Source organism: Trichechus manatus, unplaced genomic scaffold (assembly GCF_000243295.1).
Source record: "Trichechus manatus latirostris isolate Lorelei unplaced genomic scaffold, TriManLat1.0 scaffold00038, whole genome shotgun sequence".
Lineage (NCBI taxonomy): Eukaryota > Metazoa > Chordata > Mammalia > Sirenia > Trichechidae > Trichechus > Trichechus manatus.
In genome coordinates, this window is record NW_004443974.1 from 12,229,640 (window position 1) to 12,246,700 (window position 17,061).

General features: G+C 50.0%; 1 protein-coding gene across 2 annotated transcripts; it reads left to right on the forward strand.

The window, feature by feature from the left end:
• Nucleotides 1–8,339: 8,339 nt before the first annotated feature.
• FPGS (folylpolyglutamate synthase) lies at nt 8,340–16,771 on the forward strand. Of its 2 annotated transcripts, XM_004375698.2 has the most exons (15): nt 8,340–8,477; nt 9,721–9,849; nt 9,948–10,001; nt 10,086–10,150; nt 11,852–11,966; nt 12,114–12,191; nt 12,325–12,386; nt 12,492–12,594; nt 12,912–12,989; nt 13,241–13,388; nt 13,473–13,562; nt 14,144–14,294; nt 14,464–14,539; nt 15,324–15,390; nt 16,295–16,771. In XM_004375698.2, exons 1-15 carry the CDS (start codon nt 8,340–8,342, stop codon nt 16,702–16,704), a joined length of 1,764 nt encoding a protein of 587 aa, XP_004375755.1. In that variant the 3' UTR covers nt 16,705–16,771. The 2 variants fall into 2 exon arrangements, with proteins under 2 accessions (XP_004375755.1, XP_012410844.1); XM_012555390.2 differs by lacking the exon at nt 12,114–12,191.
• The last annotated feature ends 290 nt before the right edge of the window (nt 16,772–17,061 follow it).

Consider the following 17,061-nt stretch of genomic DNA (forward strand, 5'->3'; position numbering starts at 1 on the left):
CACTGTGGGCAGTTCTACTCTGTCCTATAAGGTCTCTATGAGTCAGAATCGACTCAACAGCAGTGTTTTTTTTTTGATAATGGAGATAATCTAATTTACACAATTCTGGTGTGGATGAAAAGAGATCATGCATGCACAGCACAGGGAAGCTTTCTTAATAAACATTAGCTAAAACTAACCCACCCAGAAACTGACAGTGATGATCGTTATACAACATTGTAAATGTGCTTAATACCACTGAATAGTACGCTTTAAAATGGTTAAAATGAGAAATTTTATGTTACATATATTTTACCATAGTTAAAAAAAAAAAAAAACATATGAAAAAGCAAAGAAGAAAAGCATAGGGAAAGGGTGTTTCAGGCAGAGGCATATGTCGTTAGCAGAAGTTTGGAGGTGAGAGGCCATGGCCAGCTAGCAGCCAAGGACCTTGCCTTTGGAGGTGGGTGAGGCGGGAGGTGAGCGTTGGCCAGGCCATGGGGGGCTGAAAGGCTGTATTTATCCTGAGGGCATGATGGTGGGAGCAGGGCAGTAACTTGGGCCAATCTGAGTCTAGAAAGCCCACTCTGGGAACTCACTGTGTGACCCCAGGCCGTCTCTGTCCCTCTCTGGGCCTCAGTGTCCCACCTCTACAGCAATGAAGGTAGCTCTGATCAGGGTTTGCAATATATGTACTCCTTTGTGAGTTTTCTTCTTTACTGTGCTCTCATAGCTGGGCTGGGCACTCCATGGGCAGGAACTTGCCATCTGTTCCCCAGAGTGTCCCTGGCACCCAGTCCAGGGTTTGACGTGGAAACAGTTTCTCAACAAATGAATGAATGAATGGACAACATCCTTTCCCTTTGGGACGGTGTGGGTTAAAGCAGAATCCCTCAGCCACCTTCTGCCTCTGCCCCCTCACTCACCCCTCCACCCACACCTGCAGATCGGTCCACTTGCCAGTTACCCTGCACCATTGTTGAGGGACCTTGTTGATGCTGTTGCCATTCGTTTTTTTTCTTTTCCCTCCAGACAATGGCTTTGTTTCTATTGTTTTTCCCTGAAGAGCGAGCAGGGATACCTTCATGGTGACACCAAAAGGCAACAGTGGTTCTCCAGGTGTGCGATTTAGGTGCCTTGATTTTCTTCTTTATACTTTCCTCTATTCTACGAACATCTGTGGCTTTTCGCATAAAATGTAGTGATGCAAAGGAGGTGAGCAGATCATAAAGGAAATACAAATGGCCTTTTTTTCCCCAACAATTTCTACATGTATGAATCAGTGGCATTGATTATATTCAAGTCATGCAACCATCTTGCTCTCCTTTTCCAAATCATTCTACCACCTTAACATACACTCAATGCCCACTAAACAAAGTCCCTCTTTCCCCCTCCCTTCCACCTCTGGTAACCACTAATAACTTTTGGTTTCTCTATATTTACTTATTTCATATAAATGAGATCATACAGTATTTGTCCTTTTGTGACTGACTTATTTTGCTTAGCCTGATGTTTTCACCAAAGCTCAGCCATGTTGTGGCACATATCAGGAATTCATTACTATTTAAGGCTCAGTAAAATTCTGTTGTAAGTATATACCACATTTTGTTTATCTATTCGTTTTTTGTTTTTGTTTTTTAATTATGCTTTAGGTGAAAGTTTACAACTGAAGTCAATTTCTCATACAAAAATTTGCACACATATTGTTTTGTGACATTAGTTGCAACCCCCACAATGTGACAGCACACTCCCCCTTCCTGCCCCGGCTTCCCTGTGTCCATTCAACCAGTTACTGTCCCTTCCTGCCTTCTCATCCTGCCTCTGGACAGGAGCCGCCCATTTGGTCTCGTGTATCTGATTGAGCTAAGAAGCACACTTCTCATGTGTATTAATTTTTGTTTTATAGTCCTGTCTAACCTTTGTCTGAAGAGTGGACTTCGGGAATGGTTTTAGTTCTGGGTTAACAGAGCGTCCAAAGGCCATAGTTTCGGGGGTTCCTCCAGTCTTTGTCAGACCACTAAGTCTGGTCCTTTTACCTGAATTTGAGTTCTGCACCCCGCTTTTCTCCTGCTCTGTCCGGGACTCTCTGTTGTGTTGCCTGTCAGCGTGGTCACTGGTGGTACCGGGCACCATCTAGTTCTTCTGGTCTCAGGCTGGTGGACCTTCAGTCTCTTGGGCTAATATTTTACTTGTGTCTTTGGTGTTCTTCATTCGCCTTTGCTCCAAGTGGGCTGGGACAAATTGATGCATCTTAGATGACTGCACGCAAGCTTTTAAGACCCCAGCCACCACTCATTAAAGTGGGATACAGAACATTTTCTTAATAAACTTTATTATGCCAATTGACATAAATGTCCCCTGAAACTATGGTCCCCAGGCCCTAGCCCCAGCTGCTGTGTCCCTCAGAGTGTTTGGATGTGTTCAGGAAACTTCTTAGCTTTTGCTTTGGTCCAGTTGTGCTGACTTCCCCTTTAGTGTGTGTTGTCCTTCCCTTCACCAAAGATGATCCTTGTCTACTATCTAGTTAGTGAATTACCCTCCCCATCCTTCCCTGCCTTGTAACCATCAAAGAACGCTTTCTTCTGTGTTTAAACCTTTTCTTGTGTTCTTATAATAGTGGTCTCATACAATATTTGTCCTTTTGTGACTGACTAATTTCACTCAGCATAATGCTCTTCAGATTCATCCATGTTGTGAGATGTTTCGCTGATTCATCGTTGTTCTTTATCATTTCATAGTGTTCCATTGTGTGTATGTACCGTCATTTGTTTATCCATTCATCTGTTGATGGGCACCTAAGCTGTTTCTGTCTTTTTGCTGCTGTGAACAGTGCTGCAATGAACATGGGTATGCATGTGTCTATTCATGTGATGGCTCTTATATCTCTAGGATATAATCCAAGGAGTGGTATTGCTGGATCGTCTGGTACTTCTATTTCTAGCTTTTAAAGGAAGTGCCGTATCATTTTCCAAAGTGGTTGTACCATTTTACATTCCCACCAGCAGTGCATAAGTGTTCCAGTCTCTCCATAACCTCTCCAACATTTATTATTTTGTGTTTTTTGGATTAGTGCCAGTAATGTAGGGGTGAGAGTTATCTCATTGCCGTATTGATTTGCATTTCTCTAATGGCTAAGGATTGTGAGCATTTCCTTATGTGTCTGTTAGCTACCTGAATCTCTTCTGTGGTGAAGTGTCTGTTCATATTCTTTGCCCATTTTCTAATTGGGTTATTGGTCTTTTTGTTGTTGAGGTGTTGCAGTATCTTGTAGATTTTAGAGATTAGGCCCTTATCAGATATGTCATAGCCAAAATTTTTTTCCCAGTCTGTAGGTTCTCTTTTTAGTCTTTTGGTGAAGTCTTTTGATGAGCGTTTAAGTGTTTGATTTTTAGGAGCTCCCAGTTATCTAGTTTCATTTCTGGTGTTTGTGCATCCTTAGTTATGGTTTATATACTATTTATGCCATGTATTAGGGCTCCTATTTTTTCTTCCATGATCTTCATTGGTTTAGATATTATATTTAGGTCTTTGATCCATTTTTAGTTATTTTTTGTACATGGTGTGAGGTATGGGTCTTGTTCCATTTTTTTGTAGATGGATGTCCAGTTATGCCAGCACCATTTGTTAAAGAGACTGTCTTTTCCCCATTTAATGGACTTTGGGCCTTTGTGAAATATCAGCTGCTCATAGGTGGATGAATTTACATCTGAGGTTCTCAGCTCTGTTCCATTGTATCTGTTGTTATACCAGTACCAGGCTGTTTTGACTTATCCATTCATTTGCTGATGGATATTTTGGGTGTTTCTACATTTTAGCTATTGTGAAAAGTGCTGCAGTAAAACACTGGTGTACAGGTTTCTGTTTGCATTCCTGCCTTCAGTTCTTCTGGGTATATGTCTAGGAGTGGGATTGCTGGGTCATATGGTAGTTCTGTGTTCAACTTTTTGAGGAATCGCCAAACTGTTTTCCACAACGACTGTACCATTTTACATTCCCACCAGCAATGGACGAGGGTTCCAGTTTCTCCACAACCTCACCAACACCTACCATTTTCCATATAAAAATGGCTTTTAAACATAAAAAGTTCTCAGTCTCCCTGAGAATAAAATAAGTGCAAATTATAACTACCCTGAGGATCTGTTTTTCCACCTATCAAGGTGGCAAAGATAAAAGTTGGAGAACGCTCTATGTTGGTGGGGCTGTGAGGAAACCGGCTGAATTAAGGCCTGCTTAGGGTGGAAACTGGCCCCAACCCTCTGGAGGACAGTGTGGCAATGTGGGTGAAAATTTTAAAAGCAAGTCACCTTTGACCCAGCAATTGCACTTCTTGGAATTTATCCATCAGTATACTCACACATGGAAGAAAAAAAGAGGATAGAATGTTACTCACTGCAGCATTGCTTACAAGCAAAATATTGGAAACAACCTAAATATCCATTACTAGGAGACTGGTCCCATACACAATGGTACTTCCACACAATGGAGTACTGTGCAGCTCTGAAAAAACAAATTAACCAACAGGGTGGCTCCCATGTACCAACATGGTCCAGAATGAGGACCAGGATATGTTGCTGTTGGGTGCTGTTCAGTCGAGTCAACACATAGCTATCCTATAGAGATCGCATAGGGTTTCCAAGGCTGTGATCTTTACAGAAGCAGACTGCCACATCTTCATCCTGTGGAGTGGCTGGTATGTTCGAGCCACCGACCTTTTCATTGGCAGCTGAGTGCTTTAATCACCGTGCCACCATGGCTCCTTTTCGGTTAGCATAAACCCGTTTCCATCGAGCTGATTCCAACTCATAGTGACCCTATAGGACAGAGTAGAATTGCCGCATAGGGTTTCCAAGGAGCGGCTGGTGGATTCCAACTGCCTACCTTTTGGTTAGCAGCCAAGCTCTTAACCACTGCGCTGCCAGGGCTCCTTGGTTAGCATAAACCAAAAAAACCAAACTGGTTGCTGTCAAGTCTATTCCAACTCATAGCGACCCTGTAGGACAGAGTAGAAATGCCTCATAGGGTTTCCAAGGAGTGGCTGGTGGAGTCAAACTATCAACCTTTTGGTTACCAGCCGGGCTCCTCAGTTAGCACAGTATGTGGAAAAAGCACACTGCACAATCATGCGCAGAGTGAGTATAAAGGGAAATAGACATGTTTTTGTATTTGCTTGTAAATGCATAAAATATCTCTGGAAAGATCACAAGACACATTGCTTTTAGGGAGCGAAATTGGGGTGCTGGGACTTGGGGTGGGAGGGAGGCTTTTCACTGTACACCTTTTTGTACCTTTAAATATTTGAATTCTATGGTGCATTATCAAACTCTTAGTTATCTAGTGCTGCTATAACAGAAATACCATCAATGGATGGCTTTAACCTATTGCTGTTGAGTCAATTCTGACTCATCGCGACCCCATAGGACAGAGTAGAACTGCCCCATAGAATTTCCAAGACTGTAATCTTTAGGGAAGCAGACTGCCACAGAGTGGCTAGTAGGTTCAAATGGAAATCAGTGAAGATTCAGGAATGTAGATGAATGGGGTTTTCTATGTTATGCTTGAGTGGGGAGTCTGTCCCTGGGATTGAATTCTTGAAGGAACGGCCTAGAGCTCGATTACCCCTTTTACAGATGAATAAACTGAGGCTGCCAATAGTAGATCTAGAAAAAATACTTGTCATACAGAGGACAGAATCTGTGATACACAAAGCACTTTTATAATTGACAAGAGACAGGGATGAACAGATATTAGAAAAATGGGCCAGGGATGAATGAGGCCGCTCAGCGAAATAAACACACGGGAAGACGTTAAAGCAGGGAAATACGGAGGAACAATGTGATGGCATTTTCCGATCAGTGGTCTGGGGGACATTCTGGAAAAGGGGTGCTCTCCTCACATAGAGCTAGTAGGATGCAAAGGTTTCAGTGTTAGGGGTAAGGACTCGGGGCTCTTCTGCCTGATTTTGTGACTTGGGCAAGTGCCTTTACTCCTTTGTTCCTCGTCTGTGTGACAAGGATGATTATAATGCTAGTTCCTGTTTCATAGGTTTGTTGTGAGGATTAAATGAGCTTCTCTGGATAAAGTGTTTAGAACAGTATCTGGCCCCAAGGAATGCTATTTAAGTGTTTGCTAGTAAATGTCTTAGAACCCATTGCCGTAGAGGTGATTCCAACTCATAGCGATCCTATAGGACAGAGTAGAACTGCCCCATGGGGTTTGCAAGGCTAATCTTTACAGAAGCAGAATGCCACATCTTTCTCCCACTGAGCAGCTGGTGGGTTCAAACTGCCAACTTTTTGATTAGCAGAGGAGCACTTAACCACTTACCACCAGGGCTCTTTAAATGTCTTAGAGGGATTCCTATAAGGTTATTTTTGAGTAAGAAAGTTAAGATGCAGAAAATATTGTTATCTGCATTGACGAAACTGTAGATATTTAGGTGTGTCTGTGATTTCATGAGCATTAAAAAATACAGGATACATTCTTGGCTATCAACAAGGTTTATCAAAGTAGGCAGTAGGGAGTGGGAGGAATAAGCAAAAGAAGGACTTTTAAAGCTTCTTGGTCATTTTTGTTCATTTATTTAAATTATATGCATGTATACATATAGGGGAGCCCTGGTGGCATTAAAGAGCTCGGATACTAACCAAAAGGTTGGCCACTGGAATTCACCAGCTGCTCCTTGGAAACCCTCTGGGGCAGTTCTACTCTGTCCTATGAGTCGGAATTGACTCTATAGCAACGAGTTTTGTTTGTTTTTTTTTTTTTGGTTACACGTATAGATGGAGTCCTGGGTAGTACAAATAGTCAAGCGCTCAGCTACTAACCAAAAGGTTGGTGGTTTGAATCCACCCAGAGATGCCTTGGAATAAAGTCCTGGCAATCTGCTTCTGAAAGATCACAGCCATTGAAAACCCTATGGAGTGTAGTTCTACTCTGAAACACTTGGGTCAGAATCGACTCAACAGCAACTGGTATATGTATAGACACAGTTTAAATGATTAAAAAAAGAAAAACCAAAAAAAGGAAGGGATGTCTCTAACTCTTGCCTGGGGTTGGGGTGGGGGCGGAGGGTCCAGAGGTAGTGATGCCCCTAGCAGTGATGTGAAGAGCAGAACCTCAAACAATGTTGAAATCTTCCCAACACCTCACTACCTTATTTCAAAATCAAATAATCTCTGATATTTACTCCTAATGCCTGAAGGAGAGAGGGAGGAGGGAGGTACTGAAATCCCATCAGTCTTTTGAAGGACTGCCTTTTATCTGTGGGATCTTCCCTGGAGCTCTATTGGCAGCCCTTGACCCCTTTCTGGACATAGGTTTCCCCATCTGTAAAAAGGGAATCATCATGTTACTTTTTTCAGGGTAGCAGTCAAGCCAAGAAGGTCACAGGTAGGGGAAAGTTCTGAAAACTCCAGAACAAATGGGAGTCCCCTTCACCCATAGGTAGGCTAGGTTACTGCCCTGTCCCAGGTAGTGCCTGGAATCAATTCTCCACACAGCAGCAGCAAGAGTGATCTTCCAAAGCACAAATCTGATCTTGTCATCCCTTCCTTAAAATCATTTTATTGTCATCTAGATTTAATCCACACTCATTAGGCTACAAGGCCCTCCCGGCAAGATCTGGCCTCTCTGTACTCAGGAACAACCAGGCCTAAACCCAGTTCCCCGGGGGTGCCTAATTCTCAATCTCTGCGATCTCTTGCTTTGCACACTTGGATCTCTCCCTTTGCCTGGAACCTCTCACCGCACCTCACTACCTCGTGACTCCTCCCATCCTGCAGGCCTCAGCCAGAATGCCACTTCTTCCAGGAAGCCTTCCCGGGCTCCCCAGGGTCGGCTAGGGCCCCAATAGCGTAGGTGCCTGGTTTTTGGTCCATCTTCTGCAATCAATTTGTTAGATTAGATAGGCAGAGGCCATATCTCCGCTGCCTGCCGTCTCTGCGTTTAGCCGGGACATCTCTGGGCAAGGATTCGATGACTTCAAAATACTGGCCAGGTCTGTCAGTCTGTCTCTGTAGTGCTGGTTCTGGCCTGGAGCACAGGCTGAGGGCTACCGACTGGGATGGGCTTTTTTGCGGGGTGCAGCCAGGTCCTTGGGAGGATGGTGTACTGTTAAGGGAAAAGCCGCCCCATGAAGCCTGCCCCTCATAAACATGGGCGAAGCCCTTCCGCTCGGCTCTGCGGACTGCCCCGCATAAAGATGGCACCCGCAGAAGGCGCTGGATTCTCACCGGTGGCGGAGGGCTGCACGGCGCTGATTGGTGGAGGGAGAGGGCGTGTCGGGGCCGGGGCGGGGCGGGGCGAAGTTGAGCGGGGCGTCTCCGGCCCCGGCCTAGCGTGCCGTTGCGTACGCTGGGACTATGTCGCGGGCTTGGGGACACCTGCACCCGGCCCTATTCCTGGCGGCGGTTTCTGCGCGTGGGGCGACGACCGGGGTCGGGGCGCGGCGGAGGTTAAGCGCGCGTCTGGCGCCGCAAGAACCCGGCATGGACTATCAGGTATCTGGCGGGCCTGGCAGGCGGTCGTGCGAGGACACGTGGGCTGGGCCTGAGTCACCCACCTTCCGGGCTCCACCAGCTGAGTGGAGGGGTAGGGGAGCTAGGAGCATGAGACTAAGGCGCTTGGGGGGCGGGGACATCCTGGAGTCTGGGGTGGGAGATAGGGATTAGGAAATTAAGCCTGGGCCGCAGCATCTGGGAATTTGAGGCTGAGGTGTCAGGCATTAGAAGGTGGGAGGGAGCACCCCGTGATTGGCCTGGGGGTCCAGGGACTTACCTGGGGTTCTGGAGTTCCGGTGACCCTGGAGTACGAACTGGCAGTGCGAGGTGATGGGGAGGAGGAAGGGATCCAGGAGTTAAGACTTGAAGGATCCAGGAGTATAAATCGGGGGGTGGAGTCTCCAGGATTCAGAGGATTGGGGATCCAAGTGCCTGGAACTTGGAAAGGCTAGAATCCGGGGCAGTGGGGAGCCCAAGACTCTCGGGAACAAAGAAAATTTCTGTACGGTGCTGTGCCAAGGGCCAGTTGCTAGTAGGGGTGGAGGAGGCAGGAGTGGCACCAGTTTGTTGGGGGTTGGACCACCCACCAGCCAGCCATTGAGGTCCTGAGGGCAGGAGATGCCAGATCTGAGGCCTGAGGGGAAATAAACAGCACCCTCACCCCCACCTCCAGTGTGGGCCTGCCTGATGCATACCTACCTCCCAGCCTGGCTGGGTGACCCTGGGCACTCCCTTCCTCCCTCTGAGTCTTTTTCTTTCCCCCACCTGGTTGCTTCCAGCAGTTCTTCTCCAGGTCAGAATCTGGAACCCCACAGTCCTCAGGGTTAGGTGTGGAGCCTCCAGGAATTCCAGAACCCTAATACTCTCACCTTCTGCATTCTGGCCCCCACCCCAGTAGGTGCCCAGTACGGTGATGGACCCCATTGGAGGGGATGAGGGGAAAGTGCCCAGGTGATGAAGCCTGGGGAGCCTGAACAGGAAACAAGGCTATCCCCGCGAGTCAGTAATGCCACTTGCTTTGCCTGGCACTCCCTGGGTGGGGCTGAGCTGCCCCAGGCTCCCATTTCTGCCAGAGCTGGAAAGATGCCACTTCTCTCTCTCCCATTTCATAACCTTTAGGCTGGGGCAACATGGCTGGCATGGCAGGCCTGGCACCCAGTCCTGGCCACTGGTGTGCCAGGTACCTTGTATCTATGGACCCCTAGCGAGCCTTAACCTGCTACCTGGAAATTGTGGTTGCCAGGATGCTGTGCGCACGCTCAACACCCTGCAGACCAATGCTGGTTACCTGGAGCAGGCGAAGCGTCAGCGGGGCGACCCCCAGACACAACTGGAAGCCATGGTGCTCTACCTGGCACGGAGTGGGCTGCAGGTAAGTAGGGCTGGAGTAGTAAGGGCCTGTGACCCCACCTTCCCACTCCTGACTGTCAGTTCCATGACTGAGGCGGGAACCTTGTCTTTCTGTCCCAGGTGGAGGACTTGGACAAGTTAAACATCATCCATGTCACCGGGACCAAAGGGAAGGTAAGGGGCAGGACCTAGGGGTAGGGTGTCCACTTAGTGGCACAATGGGGTGAGGCCTGCCCAGACAATACCTTTTCTTTCAAGGGTTCCACCTGTGCCTTCACTGAACGGATCCTCCGAAGCTATGGCCTAAAGACGGGATTCTTTAGGTACTGAGGCGTTGGGGGATGTGTCTCTTAGCTCTCTAGGAGTCTGTGGAATAAGCCAGCACCCCAGGGCCAGGGTCACCCGCAGGAGCTCAGCTGCATGTCTCTCTGCCCAGTGTTTATTCATTCAACAAATGTTCAATTAGCACTTACCTTATGGTCCCAAGTATATTTTTTAAAAAAACCAAGCCCGTTCCCATTGAGTCGGTTCCGACTCATAGCAACCTTATAGTTTATGGCAGTCCTTAATTTTCATAATGAAAAAATTTTGGGAGGGAAAGGCAACTTGAATATATTAACAAAATACATAGCTAGAGTAGATGTCTATTTAGTAGGTTGAATTCCACATACAATTTTTAAATCACATAGAAATTAATATTTACTCATGTCTTTGAAATAAGGAGCAGAAAACCTGGCTTAAACAATAAGGATAGTTTATGATGTTGTTGGAGTCCCTGGGTGGTACAAACGGTTAATGTGCTCAGCTGCTGAAGGACAGGTTGGAGGTTTGAGTCCATCCAGATGTGTCTTGGAAGAAAGGTGATCTACTTCTGAAAAATTAGCCATTGAAAACCCTGTGGAGCACAGTTCTGCTCTGACATACATGGAATCGCCGTGAGTCAGAATCGACTTGACAGCAATTGGTTTAGTTATGACATCCGTGTCAAGGGCGCTGGGGGTGGGCAGCAGAAGGGAGGCCTTCACGCCACTAGCCTTAGCTGTGGCTTGGCCCTTGAGTCAGCGCCCCCTCTTGGTCACAGCTCAGGCATCCAGACACACAAAGGATCGGAGGTAGAATATGGGTCCCTCTTCCCAGTGTCCTACAGGCCTCTTAAGCCAGTTACCGATAAAGCAATTTATTCTTTGGGGTTGAGGCATTTAAGATTTTTGCCTCCTTTTATTTTACCAGTTCTATCGGATGACCTCCATAAGCATCTCAAACTAGCTGACTGAGGTCATTTCAGGCCAACATGTTTTCCCCAAGCAGTTCTTTATTCAAAATAAAGAAACAAAGAGAAGTACTCATAATATGAGAGCGTCTGTAAAGACTTAAAGATAAGGCAACAATTTCTCTTTTAAAATAATTTTTTGGGTAAAAACCCTAACCTTTGACTTGGGACCATGTGGCCTTGTGGGCCAGCTGGGGGATGCAGCTTGAACCCAGCAGACATGACCCTGCCCTTGAAGGCTGGAAGGCAGGCGGTATGGGTGCAGGTGTTAATAGAGTGATTGATTAATGTGTAATGGGGAACAGGCACTTGTGGGAAGGGGGGCTGCTGGAGCCCAGAGAACATGCCTAGCTGGCTTGGAGAGGTGGAAGTGTGTTTCTGGAGGAAGGGCCATCTTAGTCCAAACCTGTGGAGTGAGTAGAAGAGAGCCAGGTGAAGCAGGTGCAAAGGCCTGGAGATAGAAAGGGGGGGGGGGCAGGAGGAGCTAAAAATAGTCCAAGTTGGGGGAACTTGGGGCACAGGGAGCTAGCTGGGGGACATGGGAGAGGTGAGGCACGGAGGTCAGTGACATCAGCCCCAGTGGGGCCTTGGAGGCTATGGTGAGGAGCTGGGGCTTTCTTGAGGGTAGCAGGGTTTCCAGCAGGGGGGATGACAGGTCGGATTTGTATTTCTGGAAGACAAGTCTGCCTGCAAGGTGGGGGAAGACCCAGGGGGCTTGAGAAGGGAGTCTCAATGACCCCAGGTCTCCCGGCAGCTCTCCCCACCTGGTGCAGGTGCGTGAGCGGATCCGCATCAACGGGCAGCCCATTAGCCCCGAACTCTTCACCAAGTACTTCTGGCGCGTCTACCACCGGCTGGAGGAGACCAAGGTGCCGCATGCTGGAGGACTGGGGGTGGGCAGGGTAGGGAGTGCTGAAATCGGTGGATAGCCCAGAGGGCAGTGCGTGTCAAAGGACCCCACATCCCCAGAGGAGGGGCTTCAGGGCTCCAGACCCTGATGTGTTCCTGTGCCACAGGACGGCAGCTGTGTCTCCATGCCTGCCTACTTCCGCTTCCTCACGCTCATGGCCTTCCATGTCTTCCTCCAGGAGAAGGTGTGTGTCTGCTCCCCAGAACCCTGTGTCTGAGGCTGTGGGGAGGGCAATCTCAGCAGGCTGGGGGGCTCCCTGCACTCACATGGCATCTGGGTACCCCATGCCCTTTGCCATGCCCTCTGGTCCTCTGCAGGTGGACCTGGCAGTGGTGGAAGTGGGCATTGGTGGGGCATACGACTGTACCAACATCATCAGGTAAGGGCAGCTACTTGGGTGAGGAGTGGGGTGCCAGAAGCCCAGGCCTCACCCATTGCTTGGCAACTCAGGGCAGGAGCATCACAGCCCTTTCATCTTCTGCAGGAAGCCTGTGGTATGTGGGGTTTCCTCTCTTGGCATCGACCATACCAGCCTTCTGGGTGACACAGTGGAGAAGATCGCATGGCAGAAAGGGGGAATCTTTAAGGTAGCCACTCATGCTGGGGCAAGGGGAGGTACATGGAAGGCCTGGGCCTGGCCCTCAGGCTCAGGGGAATGGGGCTGGGACAGAGCATTTGTGTCCTGACTCAGGACGAGGTCCTGGGCATCAGTGGGATGGCTGAAGCCAGCTGAGCCTCCTTTCTGGCTTCTGTCTCCCCACTGCAACATGAGGGACAATGGGTTCCTATAGTCCTGTGGGGGGTGGAGGCAAAGTAGGCAGCCCAGACCCAGGATGTGGGGCCAGAGTAGAGAGGGTGGAGGACCCTGGGCCACCCCCATCTTACTCTCCCTCACCCCCCACAGCGTAGCATCCCTGCCTATACCGTGCTCCAGCCCGACGGTCCCCTGGCGGTGCTGAGGGAACGCGCCCAGCAGATCTCAGTAAGTCTGTTGGAATGGGTGCCCTGCCTGGAGAGGCAGTTTTTCCTTTCTGGCCTCAGTTTGCCTGTCTGCGCAGTGAGGGGGCTGGGCCAGCTGCTCATCCAGTTGGAACACATCTTGGTTCTGGGAGCAGGGTTTGGTGGGTTCTGGTTGGTGGGGGAAGATGGGGGGCTGATGGGATCAGGGAGGGCCTCCTGGCCAAGGTGGCGGTAGTAGCTGCCCTGACCAGCTGCTTTCTGTCCCTTGGGCAGTGTCCTCTCTACCTGTGCCCGCCACTGGAGGCCCTGGAGGAAGGCGGACCACCATTGACCCTGGGCCTGGAGGGGGAGCACCAGCGGTCCAATGCCGCCTTAGCCTTGCAGCTGGCCCACTGCTGGTTGCAGCGGCAGGACCACCCAGGTAAGTGGGCAGGTGTGTGGGTGGGCAGGGTCCCCTGTCTGTGAGGGTCCTGAGTACACAGGGTCTCATTTCCCGCCCTTACAGGCATCGGGGAGCTGAAGACATCCAGACTGAGCCTCCTGCAGCAGCTGCCCTTGGCACCTGTGTTCCAGCCCACGTCCCACATGCGGCACGGTGAGTGGGCTCTGCCTGGCCAGTGGTAACTGTTGTTATTGTCATTTTATTACCATCGTCATGAGACCATGAGGATCTTGAGGATGGTAATATTGTCATTTGCTTTGTCATCCCCAAAGCTTTCAGCATGTAATAGGTGCTCGTGGCTGTTAAACTCCTTTAGCAAATGGTTCCATTGTGCCCGTCGTGTGCCAGGCCCCATGTCAGGGGTTATTACGAGGTTCTGGAACCAGGCCGATCCCAGTTCCCACTTGCTCTGTGACCTAACCTCTCTGAGCTAAGAGTCTTCCAACTGTAAAATGGGAATAATATAGGATAGCAGTCCTCTCTCAGGGTTGCCTGGAAGATTCCACCAGATAAGGCAGCGAAGAGCTTACTGACTGGTGCCCAGTAAGAGGCTCCTGCGATTATCAGATCGCCAGAGTGCTTAGAACGGGCAGCCTTCAGACCAGTGGGGGCGCTGAGGGCAGGGAGACCCCGCTCCAGGTTGCTTTTGCTAGAGGGGGACTGGGGTGGGAGAGGACATGGAGGGCATTCTCGTGGCGGCGGCTGGAGGGCTGCCTTGACCCCGTCCTCCCCAGGGCTTCAGGACACAGAGTGGCTGGGCCGGACTCAGGTTCTGCGGCGCGGGCCCCTCACCTGGTATCTGGATGGTGCGCATACAACCAGCAGCGTGCAGGCCTGTGTGCGCTGGTTCCGCCAGGCGCTGCAGAGGCGCGAGAGGCTGAGCAGGTTAGTGCCGGGCAGGGGCGGGGCCAGGGGCGGGGTCTCTGTGACAGGGACCCCGGACTGGCCGATGGAGAGAGTTGGGGTGGGGGAAGGACTGGGGTGGGACTCGCAAAGAAGACGGGATGAGGAGGGCCGCAGGCCGCGACTTCTTACCCCTCCCCTTCTCCCACAGTGGGCCAGAGGTGTGTGTCCTGCTCTTCAATGCCACTGGGGACCGGGACCGGGTGGCCCTGCTGAAGCTGCTGCAGGTGAGGGGCCTCACCAGGAGATGTGTGGCAGCTAGCCCAGGCCTGGCTCTGTCATTCTTTGGCCATATAACCCCAGGTCACCTGAGCCTGGGTTTCCTCAACTGTAAAATAAAGTCATTTCCCCCTCCTCTGGATTGTACTGAGGATTAAATGTAGAAGCACCAGACACGTGGGGAAGTCTAGCCATTGCATATGACCCTGGGCAAAAGATGTCATTTCCCTGAGTCTCAGTTTGCCTCTCTATAAAACGGGGTTGCTAAAGGTTCCTGCTTCTCAGGGTTGAGGAGTCATCTGGGCTGTGTATAAAGTACGTGATGGCCCTTCCCTGCTTGGGGAAACCAGACCGCCCTTGGCTGTCAGGCTGAAGTGGCTCCTAGGGATCATTTGGTTTTTCATTCCCATTTCACAGACGGGGAGGCTGAGGCTCTTCTTCATATCCCATTTGTACAGACAAAACCTTTCCTCCAGCCTGGATTTGGAGCCTGTTCACTAGCTGGGTGACCTTAAGCAAGTGCCCCCCTCCCCTACCAAGCCTCAGTTCCCCCATCTGTATAGTGACCCATGTCTTTGCCGTCCAGACCACAAGCCAGGCAGGGTATATGGAGGTGGATTAAGAGGTGGTCGGGGAACTGAAATGCTGTGGCTGGGTTTATGCAGCATTATTCCAGTTCAGCCAGGGCTTAGGGCTAGGGGACATCTCCAGAGATGGGGTTACATGTGGAAGTCAGGATGGAGGGAGTCCTCTCTGGCCTCTGACACCAAATCTACCCCCTTGACCTTCTAGCCCTGCCAATTTGACTATGCCGTCTTCTGCCCCAATCTGACAGAGGTGTCACCCACAGACAACGCAGGTGAGGCGGGCAGGGGGCTGAGGTCCCTGAGGTGGACTGCGCTGTTGGTGACAGTGGGGGCTTCTGAGAGGGGAACTGGAAGTACATTTTAAATTCTATTCCTTGTGGCTGCAATGCTAAAAAAGAATTATCTGAGAAAAGTTTTCAAAATGCAAGTTAAAACCCACTGATTGTTGTTGAAATCGATGTAGTGGGTCTCAACCGGCATTTTTTATTTTAAATAAAATAGAATAGAAAATATCAGTGTCATTGCATGAAGTAAGGATAGGTCCTGTTTCTTGAAGATTTTGTTCCGGGTATACACCCACACACTGAGTTTTGATGTAAAAATGTCTTTTTTTTACATTTGTATAGCACCTTTTATTTTTTAAAGGCACTTTCATGTCCATTACCTTTTGTGATACTCAGAAGATTTATCTGTAAAATGTGTAAAATGTCTTTTACTGTGGGTCGTGGTCAAAAAAGTTTGAACTAGCATTGTAAGAAGTACAGATCCTCAGATCCCACATAAGACTGGGGAGAGGCCAGGAGTGTGCATTTTTAACCAGCTTCCCTGAAGATACTTAGGCCCAGTTGGGGATAGACTCCAGCTAGCCATCCATTTTATAAATGAAGGCAGTGATCCCAGGGAGGGGAAGTGGTGTTCAGTGCACAAAAGCCCCATCTTTGGAGCTAAACTGCCTAGCTCTGCCTCTCACCAGCTCTGTGACCTTGGGCATGTCACTGAACCTTTCTGAGCCTCAGTTTACTCATACCATCCACTGTGAGGACCACTAGGAGGTCTGTCAGATGAGGCATATAAAAGGCCTAGCACAAAGCAGGTGCTCCTGACATACCTGGCCATCTCCCCCATTCCTGACCTCACCCCATCCCTCACCAGCGTGCCTGTTTCTGTGCCCTGCAGACCAGCAGAACTTCACAGTGACACTGGACCAAATGCTGCTTCGCTGCCTCGAACACCAGCAGCACTGGAACAACCTGGCCGAGGAGCAGGCCAGCCCAGATCTGTGGAGGCCTCCTAGCTCGGAGCCTAGTGGCCCCACATCCCTGCTGCTGGCACCCCGCCCACCCCATGGCCACAGCACCAACTCCCGCATCTTCAGCTGCATCTCGCATGCCTTACAGTGGATCAGCCAAGGCCGGGACCCCGTCTTTCAGCCACCCAGTCCCCCAAGGGGCCATCTCACCCAGCCTGTGGCAGGCAGTGGGTCCAGTGTACTTCAGGAGGCTGCTGCCATCCATGTGCTAGTCACAGGCAGCCTACACCTGGTGGGTGGCGTCCTGAAGCTGCTGGAGCCCTCGCTGTCCCAGTAGCTGAGGCAGCAGGGTTGGAGGTGGGGCCTTCCCACACCTGCCCTGCGTTCTCTCCATGAACTCCTGTACTAGGTGCCTTTTGTTTTCTGCTTTCCTGGTTCTGTCTACACTGACCCACAGACCTGGGCATGGGCAGTGCAATAGGGGACTGGAAAGGGGGAGGCTGGAAGAGGATGTCCCTCTATCTCTGAGCCTGGGGTGCCCTTGGCCTCAGTGTCCCCTCCATGCCTTGGCCTCTCCCCCAAATGTTTACCCTCTCAGCTGAGTCAGCCAGGGGGCTTCCCAGTTCTCCCACTATTGTAGCAGGCCTGGAAGCCCAGCTCATCTCCCCCCGCAGCTCGCTGCCTCCTGGCTCAG